The 27,890-nt window shown below is 42.3% G+C and overlaps 1 protein-coding gene across 2 annotated transcripts in view; it reads left to right on the top strand.

The window, feature by feature from the left end:
- The first annotated feature begins 1,224 nt into the window (after window positions 1-1,224).
- The window catches only part of RSBN1 (round spermatid basic protein 1), a 50,993-nt gene continuing 24,327 nt past the window's right edge, over window positions 1,225-27,890 (top strand). For both annotated transcript variants that reach the window (XM_040998962.1, XM_040998961.1), the window contains exons 1-2: window positions 1,225-2,185; window positions 15,964-16,637. In XM_040998962.1, coding sequence (XP_040854896.1) covers window positions 1,477-2,185; window positions 15,964-16,637 — 1,383 coding nt within the window. In that variant the 5' untranslated portion in view covers window positions 1,225-1,476. The remainder of the gene's footprint in view (window positions 2,186-15,963; window positions 16,638-27,890) is intronic.

Genomic DNA, 27,890 nt, shown 5'->3' with positions numbered 1-27,890 from the left:
TGCTGCTAATTTAAAACATATTTCTGTAAGAATATGGATTTGTCTTAAGAAAATCTTCCATTTCAAATCTAACTTTATGTAACAAGTTAATGAATAATTGTTACAATGGATTCACAGGACAGCCCTCATGATTTAACATCCTTTTAGCTCTAAAAAAAGTTAATAAATTTACAAAAAAAATGTACCACTTAGAGCACAGCACTGTGGCTTAGTGGCTGAAGTCCTCACCTTGAATGCACCAGCATCCCATATGGGCACTGGTTCTAATCCCAGCAGTCCCGCTACCCATCCAGCTCCCTGCTTGTGGCCTGGGAAAGCAGTCAAGGACAACTCAAAGCCTTGGGACCCTGCACCCACGTGGGAGACGTGGAAGAGGCTCCTGGCTCCTGGCTTCGGATCAGCTCAGCTTTGGCCATTGTGGCCGCTTTGGGGTTGAATAAATGGACGGAGGATCTTCCTCTCTGTATTTCTGACCTGAAATTAAAATAAATTAATAAAATTTTTAAACGTATGACTTAAATATTGTTCTTCAACGAGAGGGCAAATTGAATGGAAGAGTTATCAGGAACCCAATGGGTGGTCAGTATAAACTTTGCTCCTTGCAGTAGCGTCCATTTACTTAAGCAATTCTTCAGAACCAGTGGTATGAAACCAGTGACTTTATTTGTTGAGCCTGTTACTTCCAATTCTCCATATCAGTATTAAAAAGAATCCTTGGTAAGAGCGAAAGTGATAAACTTCCTAAGGATTTCTAAGCAGCAGCAAACTTGTGTGAACAGTAACGAGTTTCAAGTGTTCTGTGGCAGACACTTTCCAAATTTTGCAATTAAGAACTTAAAAAGAAATTTTTTTTAAGGCAATGGTTCCCCATCACCAAGCAAACAGGCTGTTAGCTACCCGTCCAGAGGTCGGGAAGGGATGCGGCTCGGCGGCGCCGCCCTCGCAGCACCTGCCTCGTGGAACGCCACCACGAGTGAACCGTGTGTTTCCAACCGAGTCGCCTTCATTTTCCATATGACTACATCATTTTTTCCCCCTCTCACCCCATCGCTTGTGAAAGGTGAAAAGGCTGGCGAATTCTTTTACCTCACAAAGCTTCAGAGGAGATCACGAAACTTCAAAAGTCACCATGGAAACCGCGACCTCCTCGGGTTAAACAAACACACACACACACACACACACCAAGGAAGCGGCACAGGAAGACGAGAGCGGGAGCGCGCCGCGCCGCCACACTCGGAGCGCCATTCACATTGTTTGGGCCGTTAGGGCGGTTGGCGGTAAATCGCCGCCCAGCGGCGGTTGCGTCGCAGCCCGAAGCGTGACTCGGCGCACGCTCCCTTTCCGCTGCTCGGCTCCTCCACTCAGAGCCGGGGACGCGGCGCTCCCAGGAGGCCTTGCGCGGCCCAGGGCGCTTTACAATAGAAGCTCGGTCGGCGAGGCCTGCGGAGGAGCGCTAGGGGAACCGCCGCTTCCGGCATGTTCAGCTCCGGCCGGAGAGCCGCCGACACATGGAGGGCGGGGGAGAGACTCCAATGCCCAGAGGGCCCTGCGCGGGCGGCGCTTGCGCGATGCGCGGACGGGGGGGCGGTCGGGCCATTTAAATGTGTGTTTGTGGGTGAAATGGCTGCGCAGGTCGGAGCGGTGCGCGTAGTACGGGCGGTGGCGGCGCAGGAGGAACCGGACAAAGAGGGAAAGGAGAAACCCCACGCTGGGGTCTCGCCGCGGGGCGTGAAGCGGCAGCGGCGGGCCAGCAGCGGGGGTTCTCAGGAGAAGCGGGGGCGGCCGAGCCAGGACCCCGCTCTCGCTCCCCCTCACCGGCGGCGTCGCAGCCGCCAACATCCCGGGCCGCTGCCGCCGACCAATGCAGCAGCCCCGGCCGTCCCGGGCCCTGTGGAGCCTCTGCTCCTGCCGCCTCCGCCGCCGCCTTCGCTGGCGCCCTCCGGGCCCGCTGTCGCTGCCCCGCTCCCGGCCCCGGGCACCTCGGCCCTCTTCACCTTCTCGCCCCTGACGGTGAGCGCGGCCGGGCCCAAGCATAAGGGCCACAAGGAGCGGCACAAGCACCATCACCACCGCGGCCCCGATGGTGACCCCAGCTCCTGCGTCCCGGGCGATCTCAAACACAAGGACAAGCAGGAAAACGGCGAGAGGACCGGAGGACTGCCTCTCATCAAGGCCCCCAAGAGAGGTGAGAGCGGACGAAGCGTTCGCCCGGGCTTGGGCTCTAGGTCTCCCTCGGTGCCGTTCCCCTCCCGGCCGCCGCCCCCCCAGCCTCCCAGCCTCCCCAGTCTCCCCGAGCCCACCGCGGTGGACCGTGGATTGCAGACGGTCGGCACAGAGTGACCTACTTGAGGCTCCCGGGGCCGAGCTGTCAGTAACCCACCCCCTTTCCCAGTTCCCCGGAGCCCTCGCGACGATTGTTTTCAAATTCGGCTGCGTTTCCGCGCTGCACGGAATTAGTAGGTGGGGTGCCCAAACTGCCTCTCTGCAAGTAGTAGCCACAATTCTCTTCTTCCTGTTTGCCTTGCTTGGAAGCTTTGGTGCTTCCCCCCCCCCCCTTTTGGTTCGAAATATTCAACAGGGAATGGGTTCAGGGCTTCAATGAGTTTGAATTCTCATAGTAGCTCCACTACTAATTGCTTGACTTGGCTGCTGCAAGGTAAACTACCAAATGCAGATATCCAGAGGTTAAATTTGTCTCTTCCTTTTTTTTTTTTATTACGTGAGCAATTTTTATCCTTACAGTAGGTCCTATTTCCCATGAAATAGTGAAGGTTGTGTACGACATATGGTAGAAGCAGGAGTTGTAGTTGCATTTTGTTCTAGGACCAAGACAGATTTTTTTTTTTGTCATTCCCATCACCCGTGAGAATTTTTTTAACATGTAAACAATGTGGCATTCTCTGACCAAGTGCGGCTCTGGAGGAATGGGTTGGCTGCAAATTGGTGCCTGCATTGGCCAGTACCTGTAGCATTGCTATGTGTTCTTTGTAGAAGAAATGGGATATGCTTTCGATTATGCCTCTTGTTGGTACTTTGTATATGACGTGATCTAATGTGTTAGTTGTATCTCCTCAGGAGCATTTTAAGATGCTTGATGTTTCTTAGTCCTGGGAGGTGCAAGTGCTTAGGTAATTACATTCTAGTAAGCCTGAATTTCAATCTATCAAGTTTTGGGAATTCTTTTTGCATAGTTGGGCTTAACTTAGGGCTAACCAGCATAACCAGCATTTCATCGTGCTGCTTGCGAATCGTGCAGTTAGTTGCAGATAATTGCTGGGTAAGTATTTATTAAAATAGAAGTCAGGCAGCCTGCCCTCGACAGGTTCTAGAGCTCAGGAATGAAATTTGTGGTGGTAAGCTGGCAGGACTGCCAGGTTCCATCAAGGTGTGTGGCGGTGATCTTGCCTTTTTTTTTTCTCCCCACGTTCTCATTTCTTTTGTGTGTGTCTCTGTGTAACCATATAGAGGTAGAGGGAATCGCAGTGATCATTTGGTTTCTGTTCCTCTTGTGGAAGGGGAATCGAGGCTCCAAGCAGTGTAGAGACTTGTCGAATCAAGTCACAGCTATTAATGTGTACTAACTACAACAACAACAAAAAAACCCTTCGATGTTAAGAGCATGAGTCATGGCATAATCGTAGAACTCAGGCTCTCAAATCCCAGTTCAAGCTCCCCTCCCCAACACTGCATGATGGGGCCTTCTCTCCTTGCTGCCGAGGCTTCCTGTCCCTTTGCTTACCTTTTTCCTATACCTTGACATTAGAGTGAAAGTAGCCAACTGTAAATCAAGCATTGCTGACCTAGTCCCCTTTTATGTGAGGATGGCATTGATAACATTGAATATTATTTCCTAGTGTGCTTCTCGAAAGATTGCACTGGCCCCGTGTATTTTTTTCTTCAAGTGTCTAATCCAGCGCTGATGGGCAGTGGTTTCTCAGGTGGCAGGAACATTCTCTTGCCTGCGCCATCCAGTATGATGGCTCTACCAGGCCTTGCAAATGAGGCTTGTGTTGACTGAGAAACTGAGGTTCTCATTCTATTTAATGCCAGTTAATTTATAATAACGTATGACTTACAGCTCCCCCCACTCCCGTTGGAAAGCACAGCTCAAAACATTTGTATTTTGCCAGTAAGTGAAGATGAGAAATGGGTTAAGATCAGGTTGTTTAAACATCTTGGCTAATTGTTTATTGGTTTATACGCCCCACCTATATAACCTGGGAGGAGGAGGGTTGTCTGGTTTGGTCGGATAGGTTCAGGAAAATCTGTGTACTATAGCCTTCTAGATGGGGGACATGCATTGGCATTTTAAAAGTTCCGAAAGCCCCATCCAAAGACTAGTTTTAACTTTTTTTGATCCAGCTTTTTGCATAGTTTGACCGGCACATTTTTTCCCCCCTTTCCGTCATCTTTTATATGTTACCATGCAGGACTCATGTCTCTGGCGTTATCATGAATTTTTTCTTTTATCCCCCTCCCTTAGATTTTGTTTATTTGATATTTCTAATTTGAGAGGCAGCGAGAGGAAGAGCCTCTCCTGTTTCACAGCCTGGTCTCTCTGGTGGGTGTAGAGGCCTTCATCACTGGAGCCGTCACTGCTGCCTTCCAGAAGTGTGTGTGAAGCTGGAAGCAGTGGGGAGCCGGAAGCAGGGGGCACCTTTGGCACTGTGATGGGGAAGACAGGTGTCTTACCTGCAAGGCTAAATGCCTCTCCCAAATCTGTGTTTATATTGTACTGCATCATGCCCGTGAATGCATTATTCCAGCTCTTAATCTGAGTTTTCCTGTCTGGGCTACTGTAGCTCATGTATAGGGGTGTTGTGTGACTGACGGTGTACAGAAAACAATTGAAAAACAGCCTCTGTGGGGTTGGTGATGTGATCTAGCTGGTAAGCTGCTGCCTGCCACTGCAGCATCCCCATCAGTGCTGCATTGGGTCCTGGCTGGTCCTTCTGACTTCCTGCTGTTGTGCCTAGAACCAGCAGCAAAGATGTTGTAAGTGCTTGGGCCCCTGCCCCCACAGTGGGATAGCTGAATTAAACTGCTGGCTTCTGCCTGGCCCAGTCCTGAGCTTTGAGGCCAAATATTTGGGGGTGATGAACCTGCAGATGAGTGATCTGTCTCCCTCTTTATCTTTCCTTCTGTCTGTAACTCTTTCAAATAAATAAATCTTAAAAAAAAAATAGTGCCTAATTCATGACTGGCACTTAGTTAAAAGTGGCTTTTAATTTTTATTATGCTTGGTCCTTGAATCAGCCTTTAAGATTTATAAGATGAGTCAGTAATCTTTGCTGTTTATAGAGCTATCTTCTTTTTGTTTGCCCTTAGATTTTCATGAACAATTTTAACCTCTTATTTCGAGATAAATGTTACAGAAAATTGTAGGGGCTGGTACTGTGGTGTAGCAGGCTAGATTTATGGTACGCCTGTGGCATTGGTGTCTCATACAGGCCTGGTGTGAGTCCTGGCTGCTCCAGTTCTGATCCAACTGCTTGCTTATGGCCTGGAAAAGCAGCAGATGATGGCTCCAATCTTAGGCCCTTGCACCTATGTTGAGACCTGGAGGAAGTTCCTGGCCGCTGGCTTCAGATCAGCTTAGTTGTGGCTATTGTGGCTATTGGAGTGAACCTGCGGTTGAAAGCTCTTTACTCTCTCTTTCTTGTCTTTGTAAAGTTTAAAAAAAAAAGAAAATAGAAAATTGTAGAAATAACAGAAGTACTTAGCCCTCACCAGATTTTCTTTAGTGGTTACATCTTACATAACTATATGATTCCAGTGCCAGGAAATTGATGCCGGTACAATGTGTGTGTGTATAGTTCTGTGCACGATTAGATCAGTGTATCTGTCACTGCAGCCAGAGGCAAAGCTGTTCCATCACCAGAAGGATCCCTCTCGTGTCAGCCCTTTACGTGGCTTTGAGTATTCCCTCTACTTCCCCACTCCCCCGTCTAATCCCGGCACCTGCTAATCTGTTGTAATTTTGAAAATATTATATATATGGAATCTATTTGAGATTAGCCTATTTTCATTGAGCCTAATGTCGGGGAGGTTCGTCCACGTTGCATTTGTATGGAGTATGGCTGTACGACAGCTCCCCTGTTGACCCAGTTATTTGTTAAAGGACATTTTGATTGTATCCAGGTTTTTCCTGTTATGAATGAAAGCTTTGTGAACATCCATGTTCAGATTTTTGTGTGGATATAAGTTTTAATTTATTTGTGGAATATATTTAATGAGTCAGAATAGTAAGTGCATGTTTAATTTTATTTTAGCATCTTGCCAGACTGACTTGTATATCATTTCTGTACCATTTTACATTCATAAGTAATGTATAAGAGATCTACTTTATGTGCATTCTTGACAGTATCTGTTATTTTCATTATTTTAAAATCATTTTACCAAACACACGCTATCTCTTAATAGCCTTCATTTGCATTTCCCTAATGGATAGCGACATTGAGAACTTTTCATGTTATCTTTTGCCATCTGTACATCCTCCTGAGTAAAATGTGCCTTGCCCATCAGATTTTTCTTCATTTTGTGTTTCATCAATTTTATATTGTAGGTACAAGTCCTTGCCAGCTGTATGATTTGCAGATATTTTCTTATGGTCTTTTGCTTGCCTTGCCATCATTTAAGCAAGATCTTGCACAGAGTAAAGATAAGAATGTACGCAGCAAAAGTTTTAAATTTTGCTGTTCAATTTATTGATTTTATTTTTTCTTTAGTGAAACTTGCTTTGTTGTCTAAGGTACCAAAAATTTTCTCCCATTTGTTTTGTACAAGTTTTAAATTTTTAAACTTTAATCTGTGATCCATTTTTGTTAATTTTGTATAGGAGTAAGTTTTAAATTGAGGTTTTTTGTTTTTGAATTATTAAAAAAATCTATGGCTAGCCAATTGCTCCAGCATTTTGTTGAAAGAACTGTTTTGCATTAATTAACTTTTCAAAAAGAAACACTTTGTAAATACAATCTATGAGGTAAGAATGGTTTTTATATTTAAAATATTTTTAAATTGTTTATGTGAGAAACAGTGAGAGTGCAGGTGCAGGTTCCCAGCCGCTGGTTCTCTTCCCCTAATGCAGTAGCAATGACCTTGGCCGGGGACCAAAGCAGGGAGCTGGGAGCTCAGTCCGGGCCTCCCGGGTCTGTGTTGCTGGAATTTACAGTCCTGAGATTGCTAGGGGATTGTGGCTTCTTAACTGCTCGGCCCTGTTTTTACATTTTAAGTGGCTGGGGGGAAGAATTCCTCATAATATATGACAATGTGGGAGATTCAGATTCTGTATCTGGAAATAAAGTTTATTGAACCACAGCTCCATTCATTCACATATATGGTTTCTGATAGTCCTTCCATTGCAGGAGTATTAGGCGAGACAGAAACCATATGGCCTGTGAAATCTTACTATTTGGTTCTTCACATTAAAAATGGTCGATCTCCAGGTTCCTCTCGGAGGCATGTTCCTGCACACCAGGCTGACAGTACTCAGTCCAAAATCATGTACAGGCTAATTATAGCTTGTTATGACCCTAGACATTTGGAGTTGCTCATAAATAGTTGAAATAAAAATTTAATGTGTAAATGGTAGGGTAAACTTGTTTCATCTGTAAAATGGGAAAAAAGTAATTTTTAAGGAGGTAAAGTGACATAAAACTTCCTAGTTTTACTGGTAGGACTTTTTTTTTTTTACTCACAGTCCTGTTTGTTGTCTTTTATTTGGTTGACTCTGCATATGGAAGTTAGTAAGTTAATGTATATTAAAATTATTTTAGTTCTTGTAAGCAATAAACTTAAATCTAACTAAACTGACAGTTATCTATATCTTCTGAAATTTTTTCTGTTTATAAAATGGTGGGATAAGCACACTTCCTTTAAAAACCATTTTAAGTTATTTCTTGTTAATAAACTTAGGATTTTAATAATATCTATATTTTGTAAAGATTTATTTACTTGAAAGTCAGCATTACAGAGAAGGAGAGACAGACTTAAGCCATCTTCTCTATATTCCCAGGCTGTATTCAGGGGACTGCATCAAAAGTGGAGCAGCTGGGACAAAAACTGGTGCCTGTATGAGATAGTACCACAAGCGAAGAATTACGTGCTGTGCCACCACACTGGCCTCTGATGTAAATAAGATTGTAGTGTATTTTTAGAAAGAAGAAAGGGGAATAACCCCACAGTTCTGTTCTCTGGTGTCGTCACGTGACTAGATTGCTCTTGTTGGTGTCCTTGTGAATCATACTTCCTTTTTCATATTGTGTACACACACATGATCTTATTTATGTATACTCACACACACACATAATCTTTGACCTAACTACCAGCACGGGGAAAGTGTACCTAAGGTAGACACTTGAAGGGAATTCTCTGTGAACAGAGAGCTGTTGGCAGGAATTTGAAATCTAGAAATGTTTGAATTTATTTGGTGATAGGAATAGTGAATAAGTAAGATTTTTAAAGATAATTGAAATAAACACAATTTTTTATAATAAAGTCTGCTTGATCCTTATACTTCTTTAAAAAGATTTATTTTTATTGCAAAGTCAGATATACAGAGAGGAAAGACAGATCTTCTGTCCAATGGTTCCCTCCCCATGCAGCCACAAAGGCCGGAGCTGTGCTGATCTGAAGCCAGGAGCCCCCTCCAGGCCTCCCATGTGGGTACTGGGTCCCAAGGCTTTGGGCTGTCCTCAGCTGCTTTTTCAGGCCACAAGCAGGAAGCTAGATGAGAAGCAGGGTTGCCGGGATACCAACTGGTGCCCACATGGGATTCCGGTGAGTGCAAGGTAAGGATTTAGCAACTAGGCTACTGTGCCAGGCCCAAAGAGATACTCTTTTATATAAAGGGATTTTTTTTCCTGCCTATCAAGAGAGAGGCAAAAGTGCCATTAAGAGCATAGAAAGTTAAGCATAGTGTTAATAATGCCATCTTTGTGATTATGTAGAATTATGTATTGGATTCCGAGTATTGGCTTAGAGTGACCCCTTAATTGAAGATTCTTTAAAAACTTTTCAAATTTGTTTTAATCTTAGTTGATTGTCTGGGAGAGTATTTCAGGAAGAGGTTGCTATAGGAAACAGGAAGAGAGTGTTGTATGGTGTATTAGAAAATTAGAGTTTGGAATCAGACAAGTAAGTGTGCATTTTGACTATGGCCTAACATAAATTACATAATCTTGCTTCAGATTCTAGTTTCTTCCTTGTAAAAAAAAAAAGGATTTGTATTTCACTGGTATTTGTTTTATTTAGAGTTAAAATGAGATAGTATTTTGTTTTGTTTTCAGCAGACATTTGGTGAATGTGTTTTCTTAATTCTTTCCGAGATTTTTAATTTTCTGTGTATACAACGTTGGTATACTGATATTGGTATACAACATATATACTGCTAACTTCTGCTTTTCAAGATTTACTTACTTATTTGAAAGACAGTAATGGCGAGAGAGAGAGAGAGAGAGAGAGAGAGAGTGAGCAAGTAAGCGAGAGTGGTCTTCTACCAAGTGGTTCACTCCCAGGTGGGTGCAACAGCCAGGACTGGGCCAAGAGCCAAGAACACAGCACCCCATCCTGGTCTCCCATGAGAATGGTAGGGGCCCCTGTACTTAGGCCATCTTCTGTTCTCTTGTCTCGTGCATTAGCAGAAAACTAGATTCAGCATCCTACTAATGTATACCCTGGGCGGTAAGAGTTGGTGGCGCAAGTATCTGGATCCTTACTATGTGGAAGACTTAGAGGGAGTTCTGGGCTCCTAGCTTCAACCTGACCCAGTAATAGCTATTGCAGGAAATAATGTAGCTGGGACTTAAAGCAACACTCTGATATAGAATGATGGCATGGCAATGCAGCTTAACATACTGTACCACAGTGCTGGCTCTTTTGTTTTTTGTTTTCAAAAAATTTTTTTAAAGATTTATTTTAATTTTTATTGGAAAGGTAGATGTACAGAGAGGAGGAGACACAGAAAGGAAGATCTTCCATCCATTGATTCACTCCCCAAGTGGCCACAACAGCCAGAGCTGAGCTGTTCTGAAACCAGGAGCTTCCTCTGAGTCTCCCACGCAGGTGCAGGGTCCCAAGGCTTTGACTGTCCTCGACTTCCCAGGCCACAAGTAAGGAGCTGGATGGGAAGCAGGGCTGCTGGGATATGAACTGGTGCCTATATGGATGTACAAGACAAGGACTTTAGCCACCAAGCTACCACACTGGGCCTAGTGCTGGCTCCTGACTTTAACAAATATTTATGTATATATATTATTTTATTTATAGGACAGAGTTAACAGAGCAAGAGTGCAAGCTAGTGAGCAGCTTATATCTTTTGGTTCACCCACTAAATCATCAGCAGCACAGGCTTTACCAGGCCAAAGGCAGGAAGAGCCAGGAACTTCTGCGAGGTCTCATACTTAAGGGCTTTGGGCCCAAGTACTTGGGCCATTTTCTGCTGCCTTACCTGGCACATTAACAGGGAGCTAGATTGGAAGTGGAGCAACCAGGACACGAATTGGCTCGGATTCCAACATTGTAGGCAATAGTTTAATTCACTGCCACAGACTGCAGTGGGGCATCCCCCACCCTGCCCCAGCCATTTTACTTTTTTTTTTTTAGATTTATTTTTATTATTATTATTTTTTTATTGGAAAGGCGGATATACAGAGAGGAGGAGAGACAGAAAGGAAGATCTTCCGTCCGATGATTCACTCCCCAAGTGAGCGCAACGGGCCGATACTATGCCCATCCGAAGCCAGGAGCCTCTTGCGGGTCTCCCACGCAGGTGCAGGTTCCCAAAGCTTTGGGCCGTCTTCGACTGCTTTCCCAGGCCACAGGCAGGGAGCTGGAAGGGAAGCGGGGCTGCCGGGATTAGAACCGGCGCCCATATGGGATCCCGGGCGTGCAAGGCGAGGACCTTTAACCACTTGCGCCACCACGCCGGGCCCCCAGCCATTTTACTTTTTTTAAAAAACAGATTTATTTATTTTTATTGGAAAGGCAGATTTTACAGAGAGAAGGAAGGACAGCTCTTCCATCTGCTGGTTCACTACTCAAGTGGCCACAAAGACCAGAGCTGAGCCGATCTGAAGCCAGGAACCAGGAGCTTCTTCCAGGTCTCCTGTGTTGGGGTGCAGGGTCCCAAGGTTTTGGGCCTCTCCTCTGCTGCTTTCCCAGGCTATAAGCACGTGGCAACAAGTGAAGTGGAGTAGCTGGGACACAAACTGATGCCCATATGGGATTCCAGCACTTGCAAGGGAGGATTAACCAATTGAGCCATCTTGCTAGGCCCCATTTTACTTTTGGTAATTTGAGATTTGTTTCCTATTTCTTCTTTTAGTTTTTCAGGCAGTTACAGATCTTCTATCTAGGAATTCTCTTCTGACACCTGCAATAGCAAGTACTGAGGGAAGTTGAAGACAGGAGCCCAGAACTCTTTTTGGATCTTCCTCATAGGTGGTAGGGATTCAGATACTTGAGCCATAACCATCTGCCTTCTAGAGTGTGCATTAGCAGGAAACTGGGATTGGAGGCAGAAATTGCAATGAAACCCAGGCACACAGATAGGATGTGTGGACTTATTTTTTTTTTTAAGATTTATTTCATTTTTATTGGAAAGTCAGATATACAGAGAGGAGAGACAGAGAGGAAGATCTTCTGTCCAATGATTCACTCCCCAAGTGAGTGCAACGGCCAATGCTATGCCGATCCGAAGCCAGGAGGCAGGAACTTCTTCCAGGTCTCCCATACGGGTGCAGAGTCCCAAAGCTTTGGGCCGTCCTCGACTGCTTTCCCGGGCCACAAGCAGGGAGCTGGATGGGAAGTGGAGCTGCCAGGATTAGAACCGGCGCCCATATGGGATCCTGGTGCGTTCAAGGCGAGGACTTTAGCCGCTAGGCCACACCGCTGGGCCCCGATGTGTGGACTTATTAAGTGTAATTGTAACCACTGTGCCACTTGCTTTCCCATGATTTGCTAATTTCAAGATATATTAGCAATATTTTTTTTGTGATTACGGTCATCAGAATGACAAGGACTTAGTGATGAATCAGATAGTATAACGAGGGCCTTATATTCATTTTCTCATTCAATCCCTACAGTGACTCTGTGACATAAACACTATCATTAATGACATTTTCTGATGAGAAAATTGACACTTAAAGAGGTTTTGAGTGTGACCGAAACCTTCATAAGCACTGATTGAATATGGGACATTAACCTCGGTCTGAGTCTGAAGCAACTTCTTTTAGCTTCAGTAGTTACATTCGTCTGTCTTTAGAATTCAGCTGTGTTGGGCTAATAGTAGTCGTAAATGTGGATTGAGTATTTCTTAATCCCAAAACTATTCTAAGTTCTTAACATGTATTTTTCCATTTACTTTGTACCCTAGCTTTATGAGGCAGTGCTGCTGTTTCTTTTCATTTTATCAATGAGAAACAAGTTACAAAGATAATGACTTAGAAAAACTATCCTTCATTTGTTAGTGGGAATGCAAAATGATACAGCCACTTAAAAAAAAAAGGTTATTTAATTGGTTACTTGAAAATCAGAGTTAGGGGTGGCAGGAGGGAGAGAGAGAAATTGATTTATTGATTGCTTTCCATGTGCTGGTTCTCTCCCTGCTGGGGCTGGACTGTTTTGAAGCCAGCAGCTTAATGCATGTCTCCCACATGGGTGCAGGGGCCCAAGCACTTGGGCCGTTCTTCACTGCCTTCCCGTTACGTTATCAGAGAACTGAATTGAAAGTGGAGCAGCTGGGACTCAAACCAGCATTGTTGCGGGAGAAGGCTTAACGTGCTGCACTACAGTGGTGCAGAAGACAGTCTGTCAGTTTAGTTGTATGGAGAATAGAAAAGTGATTATTTTGGCAGTTTTAGTAGGCTGACTACATGTGTATTTTGGTATATGATCTGTTTCATTATAAGTAATGTTTGCAGATGCAAGCTTCATTTTTTTTAAAAGACATGTGTATGAAAGGAAGAATAATGAGGGAACAGACAGTTCTTTGATCCACTGGTTTACTCCCTGAATTGTTTTAATGGCTGGGACTGTGCCAAGCTGTAGCCAGGAGCCAGGAACTTCATCTAGTTTTCCATATGGGCGCAGGGACCCAAACATTTGAGTTATTTTCTGTTTCTTTCCCCAGGTGCATTAGTAGGGAGCGTATTGGAGGTGGAACAGCTTGGATTCCAACTGGCTCCATATGGGGTACTGGCGGTACAGGTGTGGCTTTAACCTATTGTGCCACAGTGCCAGCCTTCCTTTGCTTCTTAAAAGCAAATATTTAAAGCACGATGAAAGTTCTATCTATATGCTTTGAAGTCTCTGCTTTGCAATTTAAAATATTTAAATGTCTTGTAACTATTATGGTATCTGGTGATATGGACAATTTCTAGATAAAATAATGCAACTATTACAAATGTGCTTATATACAAAAGATAGTTCAAACTGTTCATAGAAAATGGAATTTAAAGATTTTTATTTTGGTGCAAAAAATTGAAGTCCTTTTGGTTTTTCATAGTATGCATTTTCTGTGAACTTTATGAACACTTTTGCCTGGATTTCAGAACTTTTGTAATATAATTAACTTGCTTTTAAACTATTTTTCTTGAACTTACAAATAATGTCCATTGTTTATACCAGATATTCTTTATAATTTGTTGAATTTATTTTACTCAGACCTAGTATTAATATTACTTGAAGTATCTTAAAGTGAATTTTTTAAGTTTTTTTTTTTTTTATTGGAAAGGCAGATTTAAAGAGAGAAGGAAAGACAGAATGATTTTCCACTTACTGGTTTACTCCCGAAATGTCCACATTGGCCTAAATTGAGCCAATCTGGAGCAGGAACCAGGAGCCAGCAGCTTCTACTGGGTCTTCCACATGGGTGCAGGGCCCCGCCCAAGGCTTTGGACTATTTTCCACTGCCTCCCTAGGCCATAAGCAAGGAGCTGGATAAGAAGCAGAGAAGCCAGGACTTGAATCAGCACCCATACGGGGTGCCAGCCTTTGCAGGTAGAGGATTAACCAGTTGAACTATTGTGCCAGTCCCAAATGAATTAATCTTAAGGTGAATTACTTGAATTATTCCAGAAGTAGAATTGGTTGGATCATTTAATGCAAAACTAGACCAAACTTAACAGTTAGAATTTTATTTGATATTTAATTCTAGAGTTCTTACAAAGTGTAATTTCTAAGTAGAAATAAGAGACTGCATTCTATCTTGGTCTTGCTAATCCATGATAATGTTTTAGAGATTGAAAGTTTTAAATTATAGGACCTGGCACGGTAGCCTAGCGGCTGAAATCCTTGTTTTGCATGTACCAGGATCCCATTTGGGCGCCGATTCTAATCCTGGCAGCTCTGATTCCCATCCAGCTCTCTGTTTGTGGCCTGGGAAAGCAGTCAGGATGGCTCAAGGTCTTGGGACCCTGCACTCATGTGGGAGACCCGGAGGAAGAACCTGGCTCCAGGCCTTGGGATTGGCTCAGCTTTGACTGTCACAGGCGCTTGGGGAGTGAACCAGTGGATGGAAGATCTTCCTCTCTGTCTCTCTTCCTCTCTGTATATCTGCCTTTCCAATAAAAATAAATCTTTTTTTTAAAGTTTCAAATTATAAGTGGGGCTTTTTTTTTGTGAGAAAGTAAACAGGACAAATGAATGCTACTACCCATAGATGCTTGATATGTATTCCTAGATATCTTTCTATGTTACATAACCAAATTTAGATCAAGCAGACTCCTTCTCTCTGGTCTTTTGCTTCACTCTCGACTATTTTACCTTAGAGCTTCAGATGCATGGATAGCTTATATTTAGGACTGTCAGTAAGTACTTCCCAACCATTTTGAGCTGTGTGCTTATCACTGGGACTTGTCCAACTAGACCACAGTGTTCAACAGAGTAGGCTTTATGTCTATCTTAGTGTGCATACTTAATATTTGAATGAATAATAATATGAAAATAGATTCACAATATGTCTGGATTAAGTTCTCTGGAAACAAACGTAAGATGCACAGCTCTGGCCTTTAGTGGCTTACAGTCTAGAGGAAAAGTAGCCCATTAACAAAGGTAGGAACAGAGTATGGTAGAGGAGTCTACTGTTGGGAGCCTGCGGCACGAGGGGCTGTCCAGGTTGGAGACAGGGGAGAAGTTGTTAGAGAAGGGTTTTTAAAAGAGTAGCAGTGTTAAGTACTTGTAACCTGTAATTGTTTTGATCTATAAAATAATTTATAGTGGATGGGGTAATATTTTATAGTGTGCAACTACTAGAGTTTAGCCTTCTGCTATTACGCATTTATGGAATTCTAAGATTTTGTTTTAAATAGCAGTGATTGTGAGAACTTTATCCATCTTTGAATATTTTCTTAGGTAACTCTCACTTGGAAGTAGAATTTCTGGGTTCTTTTAACAATTTTCAAGGCTTTTGATGCATACCTCTGAATTGCTGTCTGTCCATGGAAATTGTATCTCTTTTTACTTTCAGCAGCAGTATATGAAAATGTCCAAAAGTCCAAATATCCATGATAGGCAAGGATAGCATTTTAGGGCTTATTTTGCCTTTGCTTAATCCATGTGTATGAACTATAACAGTTTATAGACTGGTAGCAAAATATGACTAGCTTCTTTAATATAAATTTACAGTGATTGCTAAGTGAATGTTTCAAATGTTATGGCCTATGTGGAATATCTTGGTTATTTCCTCTAATTTTTATTGTATGCCTTTTTTTGTGTGTGTGTTTACCCTTGAGTCATCTACTTTTAAACATAATCTTCTATCTAGAATGCTCTTGTATTAAGAATGCTCTTGTATACAGAATGATCTTGTATATGATCTTTGTGTCAGTTTCTAAAGATACAAGTTTTAATGGCAAGTTCTGAGAAATTAAAAATAGACTGTATAATTTGAGAACGAGAACCTTAAGAAGCTTGTATGTTGACCCTAGTCCTAGCAACTAACTTGTTTTTAATTATTGTGGCCAGAAACACCAGATGAAAATGGTAAAACCCAGAGAGCTGATGATTTTGTCTTGAAGAAAATAAAGAAGAAAAAGAAAAAGAAACACCGGGAAGACATGCGAGGAAGACGTCTTAAAATGTACAATAAGGAAGTACAAACAGTCTGTGCTGGCCTGACTCGCATCAGTAAGGAAGTTCTCTCCCAAGGACAACTCGGTAGCACTTCAGGAGTTAATAAGGAATCCTTCAGGTATCTGAAAGATGAACAGCTATGCCGATTAAATTTGGGCATGCAAGAATATCGGGTACCCCAGGGAGTACAAACACCTTTTGTGACTCACCAGGAACATTCTATTCGTAGGAATTTTTTAAAAACAGGTACTAAATTTAGCAACTTTATTCATGAGGAGCACCAGTCCAATGGTGGTGCTCTTGTCCTTCATGCTTACATGGATGAACTCTCATTTTTGTCTCCAATGGAGATGGAGAGATTTTCTGAGGAGTTTCTTGCTTTGACATTCAGCGAAAATGAGAAAAATGCTGCTTACTATGCTTTAGCAATAGTGCATGGAGCGGCCGCTTATCTCCCAGACTTCTTGGACTACTTTGCTTTTAATTTTCCCAACACTCCAGTGAAAATGGAAATTCTGGGCAAGAAAGATATTGAAACAACCACGATTTCAAATTTCCACACTCAGGTAAGGTTAAAATTGTTGTTTAACTATTTAGTAAACACAGTATCTGAACAGTATTGACCTCATTCTATTGCATAGTTCATACCAGCACACTGTGATCAAAATTCATGCTGCTAAAGATGCTGCAGATAGTTTGTGTATTTGTCCCATTGCAGTCGCGCAGTTCTTTGGAGTGGGGCTTTATACATGTTATGTATCATTTGCAAGTCTCTATTGGCAAACCAGCTTGAAAACTAATAGTCTTTCATGAGTCAGGTAATGGTAGTATGGAAGATGTGGTTTAGATCTGGTAACCTCAAGGTAACTTTAAGACTTCAGTTTATTGTCATAATAAAAACATGTGAGGGTGTTGGCCTGCGTATCTTCTGGGTTTTTGCTGTTCGTTGTTTCTCTTCTTTCAGCAATTCGTTGGCAGATCTGTCCTAGAAATATACCCCATTATGTTACACGGGAGTGTCCCTGGGAAGACTGCCACAGCTGTGCTCCTTGTGCCTGTGCACTGTTGTAGGTAAAGATACTTCTGAAGCCTCGCTTGGGCAGCTAGGCTTAAGTCAGCAGGGAACCGTCTCCTTCCTAACCAGTATTTAACCAGACTTTTTTTTTTTTTTTTCATTAAAGTTGTATTAGGGCATAAAAAGAGCATGATACTGTGTCCTAGTTTTCTTTCTTGCTTGCTTTTCTCGTAAGGATTGTGGTTACGGATGGTAGGCTCTAAGTTTCTACTGTATATGTTATAAATTTTTAGTGGAGACTATTTCACTTTTTAGCGATTTATGACCATGTGTCCTGTTTTTCAGATTATGTAGTAATTTGCTGCCATTCTTTTCCCTTAAGGTTTTTTCCCCCCTTTTTTTAGGATAGACTGTTGCATAATAAGACTCTCAGCTGCTTACATTAGAGTGGTTTTATGCCACTTGGATTTATTTGAAATCTCTGACTTGAATCTTTTTAGCGAGTCTTACCATCCTTGCCTCCGGTGAGGGGAGAAGCCAGTGTAGATTTACGAGCTTCAGAATTTCTCTAATTGAAGTTCTCTCTGCAGTAGAGAGAGCAGGAGCAGCCAATCTGGAGAGGTCGCAAGATGGGCCTGCCCAAGACGATGGAACACGATGTGCAATAAAGGGCTTCGTCTTGGATTTTGGCCTTGTTACCACAATCAGGTACTGAAGTGCTGACTTTTGTAGTAGATTTTCTTTTTTCCTTTTCTTTTTTTAAAAAAGGAGTTTTACCTTTGGAAGGTTAAGGAGTCCTATTTTTATAAATACTGCAAAAGAAACAAAACGATTTTCCTTTAATTCCCCTGTGTCCCTAGTTAACAAGGAAAGATACTGCTGAGAGCAGAGGTAACATACCTTGTCACTTTTTTAGTTTAAAAAAATGCAGCAAATTTCTCTTCTGATTTGGCAGACCAGCAAGTGGATCTGAGAAATAAACCAGAAATTTGTTGGGAGAAACGTCCTGGCTTTGTAAGAGTCACATTTTAACTTTCATGTTAATAGATAAAGTTAGTATGTCAATAGACATACATCTGAACAGTTTTTTTTAAAAATAGTTTTTAAAATATCTTGAATATTCCCTGCTGATTTTTGTCCTCCAACTAATTCTTTAAATGGAGCTGAAATTTTAATGGCTGTACCAACAACTTACCTTGAGATTTACTTTGAGATTTCTAAATACCACTTTGAAAGAAATCATCAGATTGTTACTAAATTAAATATTAAATAGGACAGTCACATAAAGATATTGAGGACTAGTGGACAAGTCTTATGGTCTGGTGGTCCTGGAACTTAATTTCAATTTAGATTTTCAGTATTGTATAGAAGTGTGGTATTGATGTAGGAGGTTAAATTAGCCCCATGAAACTTTAACTTAAATTTATACCTGTAAACTCTGGGGAAATGTTGATATCTCAACTAACAGTTACTTCATATTTACTTAGTACTTCATGGATTATGGAAATGCCTTCACATTCACATATAAATATTTTAGAACAGTTGGGGGATAGATAAGCAATTTTGTCTCTGTCATTGAAGAAGCGGAGAATTACAGATGTTCATTATCCAAGGTCACATTGCTAGTAAGTAGAAGAGTGACGATGCGAGCCTAGGCACCTGAGCATTATCAAATCATTTTGCTGTGCGTGTTCCCTGCTTTAGTCATTGGAGAAGAGGTTAGTGCTTTCATGTGTTGGTGGAATTAAACGATCTCCATTTAAAACAGTATACAAAAGGCTTTGTTTCTAATGTCTTTTAACAAATGCCTTTAGATTATTAGGAATTAAGTGAATGCCTAGTGTATTTTAGACTTTTTTGTCTTGTGAAGCCTTGTACAATTTGGTAGACCTAAATAAATTTTAGAGTTACAGTTATTAAAAGTTACTTATACTTTATTGTGGACAGGGAAGTTCCTGTAAGACTCATTGATGAGATCATTTTAGCAAGATAGATGAACAAACTAGCAGATCTAGTACAGTTTAAGGACTAGAAAGAGACAGCAGGAGTCTGGGAGGGGTTACCTCACACTCAGGATTAGAAGCAGCATTTTGTTTTCAAGATTAAAAAAATTTTAAAAGCATTTTTATTGGAAAGTCAGGTATACAGAGAGGAGGAGAGACAGAAAGGAAGATCTTCTGTCCGTTGATTCACTCCCCATGCAACCATAATGGCCAGAGCTGAACCAACCCAAAGCCAGGAGCCAGGAGTCTGGAGCCTCTTCCGGGTCTCCCATGTGGGTGCACGGTCCCAAGGCTTTGGGCTGTCTTCGACTGCTTTCCCAGGCCACAAGCAGGAAACTGTATGGGAAGCAGGACAGCCAGGATTAGAACCACTAGGCTACCACGCTGGGCCCAATTTTAATGATTATTTTGAAAGTATTACAGCGAAAGAGAGAGTCTTCTATCACTAGGTCAGGCTCCTCCTCTGCTCCACCCCTGTCAAGTTGGCTACAGTGTCCAGTGTTGGGCCAGGCTAGGAGCCTGGAACCAGGAGCTTCATCCAGGTCTCCTATGTAGGTGACAGAGGCCCAAACACTTGGAGGATCCTTAAATGTTTTTCCCAGGCCACCAATAGGGAACTAGATTGCACAAACTGATAACTCATGAAGGATGATGCTGGAGCTGTAAAGAGGGAGGAGAGGAAGATACACACCACCTCCCCCTTTCCTTCACTGGTTCACTTCGTAAATGGCTACAGTGCTGGGGCTGGACCACACCAAAGCCTGTAGAAGCCTGGAACTCTAGATCTTTTGCATTGTTGATAGCACTCAGGCTGTTCTCTCTGCTGCTTTCCCAGATGTGTTGGCAGTGGTGCAAACCAGGACTTGAGATGGCTCTCATAGTGGGTGCTGGTGTCAGAGCTGGTGACTTAACTTGCTGTGTTACAATACCAGCCACTTCAGTAGAATCTTGAAGGCAGATTAATACATAACTTGATAAGGGTATTTTAAGCACAGGAGAAATACAGCCTATGCAAATTTGAGGCATGTGAGAATATTCTGTTTTCAGGGAGCAGCAAATATGCTATCATGTCTGCCTGTGGCTCATTGTTAAGGATTTCAGAGAGAGAAGGGAGTTCAGAGAGAGATTCGGAGAGGGAATTCACAGAGAGAAGGAAAATCAAAATTGTGAAGAACTTCACATGTTATACTGCAAAAAATAATAATAAAATAAGTAAATAAAAATTAGTTTTTTTTTTCCAAGTAGTAGGGAGTTACTAGTGAATATTACCAGGTAAGTATTGAGCAATTTATATTTGCCAGTGTTGCATGGTGTTATGGAAAATGTAAGCAAGTTGGGTAGAAATGAAATGAGAATGTTGGTAAAGTTACTATAGTAAACAGATCAGTAGTGATCCGTGTCCAAATTGATATTCTCTTATTATTATTAATTTTTTTTTTTTTTGGAAAAGTTTGATTTACTTGTTTGTTTATTTGAAAGGCAAAGAGAGAAAGTGTGTACCATCAAGTAATGTTGTCTGTGTGCATGGCTGCCGCAGCTGGGGCTGAGCAGGAACCAGGAAGTCCTTGTGGGTCTTCTGTGTCGGTGGTTGGAGCCCAAACACTTGAGAGAGTGCTTTTTCAAGTCTCATTAGCAACAAGATGGATCCAAAGCAGAGCAGTGGAACTTAAGTTGTATGCTGGTGTCAGAAGCAATGGCTTCACCCACTCTGCCACAATGCCTGCTCTTCAAACTGGTATTGACACTAAGATAAGAGGAAAGAGGTAGTTGGGTGATGGAGAGTAACTGGACTTGGTGAAGGACAGGAATATCATCATCTTTTGTTTTTTTTAAGATTTATTTTATTTTTTTATTGGCAAAGCAGATATACAGAGAGAAAGCTCTTCCATTCACTGGCTCCTTCCCCATAGCTGGAACGGCCAGAGCTGAGCTTACCCAAAGCCAGGAGCCAGGAGATTCTTCCAGGTTTCCCATGTGAGTGCAGGATCCCAAGGCTTTGGGTCATCCTTGACTGCTTTTTCAGACCACACACAGGGAGCTTGAAGGGAAGTGGAGCAGCCAAGACAGGAACTGGCACCCATATGGAATCCTGGCGGATGAACGATGAGGATTTAGCCACTAGGCTATCACGCCCGGCTCAAGGATAGTCTTAGGAATCGTTCTAGACAGTGGGGCGGTGGTGGTGGTCAGGCAATACAGGCTTGGAAAAGCTGGTTTCTTGCAGGTGGAAGATGTTGATGAGTTCAGTTTATGGTTTTTGTTTGTTTAAGATTTATTTATTATTTTGAAAGGCAGAAAGAGTAATGGGAGGAGAGAGATTTTCCATTGGCTGATTCACTTTTCAAATAGTTGCAACAGCTGGGCCTGGCTGAATCCAGGAGCTAGAAGCTCTATCCATGTCTTCCAAATGGGGTCAGGGGCACAGGCACTTTAGCCATAAACTGCTGCTTTCCCATGAACATTATCAGGAAACTGGATTAGAAACAGCTGGCACTTGAACTGGTTGGCACTCTGATATGAAATGCTGGCACCACAGGCAGCAGCTTAACTAGCTGCACTACAGTGTGAGCCTCCAGTTGTTTTATTATTCCCAACTTTCATTTATTTTTTTAAATTAGATTTTAATATCATTTACACAGTTGAGAAGTATGCAAGACTATGTGAGTCTCTGCTTTGGGTGGAAAGGGTTGAGGTATGAGTGGTTTTGCTAGTCCTGAGACATTGTTGGCATCATTGCATCAGTATTGAGAAAACCTACCTGGGGTCCATTGGCTCACCAGGTCTGCCCTGGTATATCCCCAGGCCCAGAAACACATTGTAAAACTTGGCCAGGAGAGTTGTCCAACCTGTTCTGCTTTCTATGTTCTGATGAGGCAGTTGACGTCTCCTACTGGCCTAGATGAGCTGTGTGCATCTGGGCATGCTGTCCTCTGCGTGGGCATCGGCAACTGAGGATGCCCTGTCTGGACACAGGTGCTCCAAGGTCACCATACATATATTGTGATTTTTCCTGTGATGGAGATTTGAGCCCAGTGGTCTGGAAGGAAGGAACTAGTATAGTGAAATGCTAGCCCCCTAGTTTTCTAGATCAGGCGCGTTCAGGGTGGTTTGGCCATAGACGACAACCCCAAGTTTTCTAAATTTTAGGAATGATGGAGTGATTATTGTATCTGTATAAGGATCACAGATGATATAGTAGAAGAGTGTTGATTAATTAGGAATTTAATTAGACACATTACTAAGATCAGTGCTTTGTGCGTGCTTAAATGTTATAAATAACATCTTTTCCTTGAAACCTTTCTGCATAAAGTGTGCTATATTTAAGAATTCAGCGCTGCCTAGGATCTTGCCAGAAACGGACTCTCTTCACCCTTGCCCAGATCTTCTCAATCAGAATCTGCATTTTGCAAATTCCCCTGGTGCTTCATATCTAGTTTGAGGTTGGAGAGGTCCTACTCATGTCATCCAGCCAGAGGAAGTAAAATGCAGGGATTGTTTTGTGCAAGAAAAATTGCGGTTTCTGTCACTTAATATAATAGCTGGCTGTAGGATCCTTTTAGCTTTTTTTTTAACATTCTATAAATTCACATTCCTGTAGCCCTTTCTATTTTTAACATTTTATAAAGGAAGTTTGTATCAGTTCACAAAAACCAAACTGATTCTTAACTTGATTACTAACTCAGCAGTTAATACAGGATAATGTGACTTAGAGTTTCTAATCTAAAAGAGACTACATCTGAACTGACACAGTTTGATGTCTTTGTAATTCTGTAGCATTATTCAGTTCTGAATACATTTTAAATAACTGGCTAAGTACTAGTTTTGACCAAAAGGTCTGAGTGTTTGTGGAATCCTTAGGTCAGTTAATAAAGAAAAGCTGAAACACACCTACAAATGTTATTTCTCCCAAACAAAATCCATGCGTCTGTTTGCACATGCATGCTTTAAGAATAAATAAAATTTATGATATTTTAAAATTAGCATAGCAATAGACTAAACTCCTCCTACAGTGCTGGTATCCTATATGTTCTGGTCCAAGTAGGTCACTTCCAGTCTGGCTCCCTGTTAGTGGCCTGGAAAGGTGGCAGAGGATGGTCCAAGGCCTTGGCCTCCTGCACCCACATAGGAGATCCGGAGGTAGCTTCTGGCTCCCAGCTTTGAACTAACCCAGCTCTGGCCATTTGCGCCATTCGGGGAGTGAATCAGTGATGGAAGATCTCTGTCTTTGTAATTTCTTGACTTTAAGTTAAATTTTGTAAGAACTATTTATTTATTTGAAACTCGGGGTTAGAAAGAGTAAGAAAGATCTGCTGTGTGCTTGTTTACTCCCTAAATGGCAAAAATGGCCAGAACTGGCCTAGATTGAAGCCAGGAGCTTCTTTCCTGTCTCCCATGTGAGTGGCAGAGACCCACGTAGCTAGGTTGTGTTCCACGGCTTTTCCCAGGCTGTTAGCAAGGGAGTGGAGCAGCACCCATATGGGGTGCTGATGTTTCAGGCAGCAACTAAAGTACTGTGCCACAATACTAGCCACCAAAGCTTTCCAATTATTTTATTTTAAAGATTTATTTTTATTGGAAATGCAGATTTATGGAGAAAGGAGGAGAGAGAGATATTGATCCTCCATCCACTGGCTCACTCCCCAAGTGTCCGCAGTGGCTAAAGCCGAACCAATTTGAAGCTAGGATTCCAAGGCTTTGGACTATCGGCTGTGGAGCGGCTGGGACACAACTGGCACCCATATGGAATCGTAGTGCTTACAAGGGGAGGATTAGCAAATTGAGCCATCATGCTGGGCCCTTAAAAGGTTTTAAAACTTCAAATTATGATTGCTTAGCAGTGAGTATGTGGCCATTGGCTTCTTCTGGATTATAACAATCTTATGATGAGCAGTCAAGACACTTGGGGTAACTTCATCTCATTTTGGAGTCTGGGTTCTTGTACCATCTTCAATTTTTAATGCGTACCTTGGAGGTAACAGGTGGTGGTCCAGATACCTGGTTGCCATGTGGGAGACTCAGGTGGAGTTCCTAGCACTTGATTTAGCCTGACCAAAGTCCAGTTTTTAAGGACATTTTGGGGAGTGAACTAAAAAATGGATGATTTCTGTGAAATAATCTTAAAATTTATGGCAGCAGATAAACTAACAGTTCAGATTTTTCTATTAATCTCTTGTGTTAGCAGGGCTTTAGTAAAGAGGAGAGCACCATCTTTAAGCCCTTGTTAGTAGATAATGAGAGGCGTATTTGATGTGGCTAAAAGCAAAATGTCTTCAGCAACAAATTGTTTTTCCTTTTTATGGTATTATCCTATGAGTTATAGCTTAGCAAAGTACAATGTGCTTGTAATTTGTTAAAGAATCTTGGTTTTTGGGCTCTTGGCTTCAGACAGGAAGGCAGATATACAGAGAGGAAGAGAGACAGAGAGGAAGACTTTTCATCCAGTGATTCATTCCCCAGGTGGCTACAATGGTCAGAATGAGCCAGTCTGAAGCCGGGAGCCAGGAACTTCCTCCAGGTCACCCACGTGAGTGCAAGGTCCCAAGGCTTTGGGCCGTCCTTGACTGCTTTCCCAGGCCACAAACGGAGCTGGATGGGAAGCAGGGCTGCCAGGACGCAAACTGGCCATCCATATGGGATGCTGGTGTGTGCAAGGCAAGGACTTTAACTGCTAGGTTACTGTACTGGGCCCCAAAAACAAAATAAATCTTTAAAAAAATTTTTTTAAAGTCTTGGTTTTTGATTTGGAAGTTCTCTGTGGCTTTATAGGCTACATTTGTAACAAACTCCCAGGTAGTGTTACACTTCATGTTAACTGGTTGAAAGTGGTTACATGAAGGAAGGCACATGATAAATGTGCTGAGAAGAGGGGGAAATGGGTAAATATGCAATTAAAATTTTCACTTATGTAGAAGGCAGACACAGAGAGCTCCATCTGCCTGTTCCCTCCTCAAGTACATGCAGTGCTTGCGGTTGGGCCTGAGTAGGAACCGTGCCAGGATCTGGAAACTCAGGCCAAATCTCCCAAGTGAATGACACCACCCAAACAGCCAGGCCATCACCTACTGTCTCGTAGGGTCTGCAGTGATGGGGAAACTGTGATTGGGAGCCAGAGCTTGGATAGGAAGCCAGATACTCCTGCAATGGTGTGAGCCTAGGCCACATGCTTGGCCCCAGTTCCATTTATTTTACATTTGGCTGGGGCGTGAGGGGAGAGAGAAAATGAGCACTCATAAGCACTAGCTCACTGAATACCTGCAGGCCCCACCATCACCCAGCCCGGAGTTGGGAGTTCAGTTCCGTCTCCCAGGCAGGAGACAGAAACCCAACTACCTGAGATGTTCATGCTGCTCAGGGTCCACAGGAGCAGGGCTGGGAGCGGGAGCCAGTGCTGAGAACTGATCACAGCTATTCCCACGTGGAAACCACTGACTTAACCTCCAAGCCATACAGCCACTCAGGTTGCATATCTCAAGTTCTCTTTCCAGAAAAAAATCATACATTTAGCCGTTAGTTAGTTAGCAGTGTGTTTTATTTTTTTTAAAATGTATTTATTTTTATTGGAAAGTCAGATATACAGAGAGGAGGAGAGACAGAGAGGAAGATCTTCCGTCTGATGATTCACTCCCCAAGTGAGCACAATGGCCAGTGCTATGCTGATCCAAAGCCAGGAGCCAGGAACTTCATTCCAGGTCTCCCACGCAGGTGCAGGGACCCAAGGCTTTGGGCTGTCTTCGACTGCTTTCCCAGGCCACAAGCAGAGAGCTGGATGGGAAGCAGAGCTGCTGGGATTAGAACCGGCGCCCATAGATCCCGGGCGTTCAAGGCGAGGACTTTAGCCGCTAGGCCATGCTGCCGGGCCCAGCAGTGTGTTTTATAAATGTTACTTTAGTTACTCTGTCAAATGGTTGTGTTCTGTACGCATGTATGCAAAAATCTGCTGTTTTTGAAAAAAAAAAAAGTTATTTCTTTATTGCATGTTGGGACCAAGCCTTAAATGGTTTTATTATGTGCTTTTAGATCTTTGATTAATATAATTAGCTTTTTGCAATGAACTGATACTAGTAATAAAAGCAGAATGTGTATATTGATGCATGGTTTGGGAAATAAGCCCTTAAGGAATTGCATAAATCAGTGTGTTATGTGAAAGGAGAAATAAACATTTTAAGGAACTGGCTTTATAAAATGTAACTACATCAATTTAAGTGGTAGATTTGATTTCTTTTTTTGTCATTCTAAGTACAGCTTATAATGAATTCACTTTGACCCATTCATACTGTTTCTTGTCACTGCATGGTTATTGCAGGAAGTGGCAGGAAGGTAGCTACCCAATCCACTAAGCAGAGGAGAAGCCTCTTAAATGATCTCTGGCCTGCAGCCTAAGTGGCTTGACTATGATGGAAAACTGTAAACCTTATAAAGTTGACTGGGTCCTTCTGCTGGAATGAGAAAGTTAAACTTGTATTCAACAAGGATGCCCAGGCAGCATGCAATTATAATTCGCTACAGTATAAAGATAAAAACAGCATGAATATTTTTATGCTTTAAAACTTTATAAATAGTTTATAGCATATATTCTGCAGATTGTTGTGCAGGCTCAGCCTTATTTTTGAGGAATTTATTGAGACATATAATTACATTGTACATACAATGCCAGTTTGTACATTTTAACCGCTATATTTCATCTCGTGTGACTCCAGCAATATTTATTCTCCTATTCTTGAATACTTGGATTGTTTACAGTTTTGTGATTTTGTTAAAGTAAATATTTGTATAAATGTTAATCCGCATGTGTGTCCTTCCATTTCTATTTGGTTTTTCTTCTGTTCTGGGATTCCATGACTACTGTTTGGATTTGATGATTCACATAAGACCTCCATGTTTCTGGAGAGTCATGTTTAGTTGGTAGTTTAGATGTGAAATTCTAGGTTGGATGTGGTTTGGATTTAGGAAGGGATTACTCCCATGTCCCTGAATTTCCCCACTTGCTCTTGAGAAACGGGGTTAGTTGTGATTCCTGATCCTTTCTGGTTGTCCCTATTTTTCTCTCTTGGATAGTTTCAAGCCTCTTTACTGTAATATTTTTTAAGACCATGAAATTTTTTAGGTAGGTGTTTTTTTCTTTTTTTGGGGGGGTAGGTGTTTTTAAGTGAAATATTTCACACATATCAAGAGGTAGAAATAATAATGAACAAGGTTGAGTGTATGACAGAGTGTTTAAGCCATTGCTGTAGCACATCTCGCATGCCCTATTGCATTGCCTGGGTTTGAGGATCAGTTCTGCTCTTATTCCAGCTGTCTATTCATGCCACACACTTGAATTCATCAAGATCCTTGGCTTCTTACCAGAACTATTGAAAAAACTTGAGCAGAATCTCGGAGCATGCTCCACATTGGGGACCATGGGATAAAATTGGGCGGCTATTTCCTGTTCCTGGGTACTGAGGTAGTTGGGAGGCTGGGTGCAGAATCTCCCCTTATCTATCCACTTTCCCCCTATCTTCAACCCTTCTCATCCTAATCAACTAGGTAAGCATCATCAAAAATAAAAATAATAACAAAAGATCCTTGGCATCAATATGGCCCTCCCCTGGCTGTTGTAGGAATTTAATAAATGACCGAGCTATGCGAGATCAGTATGCCTACACTCTGTTTCTCTAACCATCAACTAAATAAAATACTTTTAAAAAAAGCAAAATAAATAGTGTTACTTTCACCTGGCTCAAGAAATAAAATGTCACAGTACAGTTGAACTTGCCTCACTTTTCATTATGGAAGCACCTTTCCTTCCATTTGAATGAAGT

This window comes from Ochotona curzoniae, unplaced genomic scaffold, assembly GCF_017591425.1.
Source record: "Ochotona curzoniae isolate NIBS_2020 unplaced genomic scaffold, NIBS_Ocur_1.0 scaffold_1037, whole genome shotgun sequence".
Taxonomy (NCBI): Eukaryota; Metazoa; Chordata; class Mammalia; order Lagomorpha; family Ochotonidae; genus Ochotona; species Ochotona curzoniae.
Note: the sequence above shows the minus strand (reverse complement) of the source record. Positions and strands in the feature narration are given on the sequence as shown.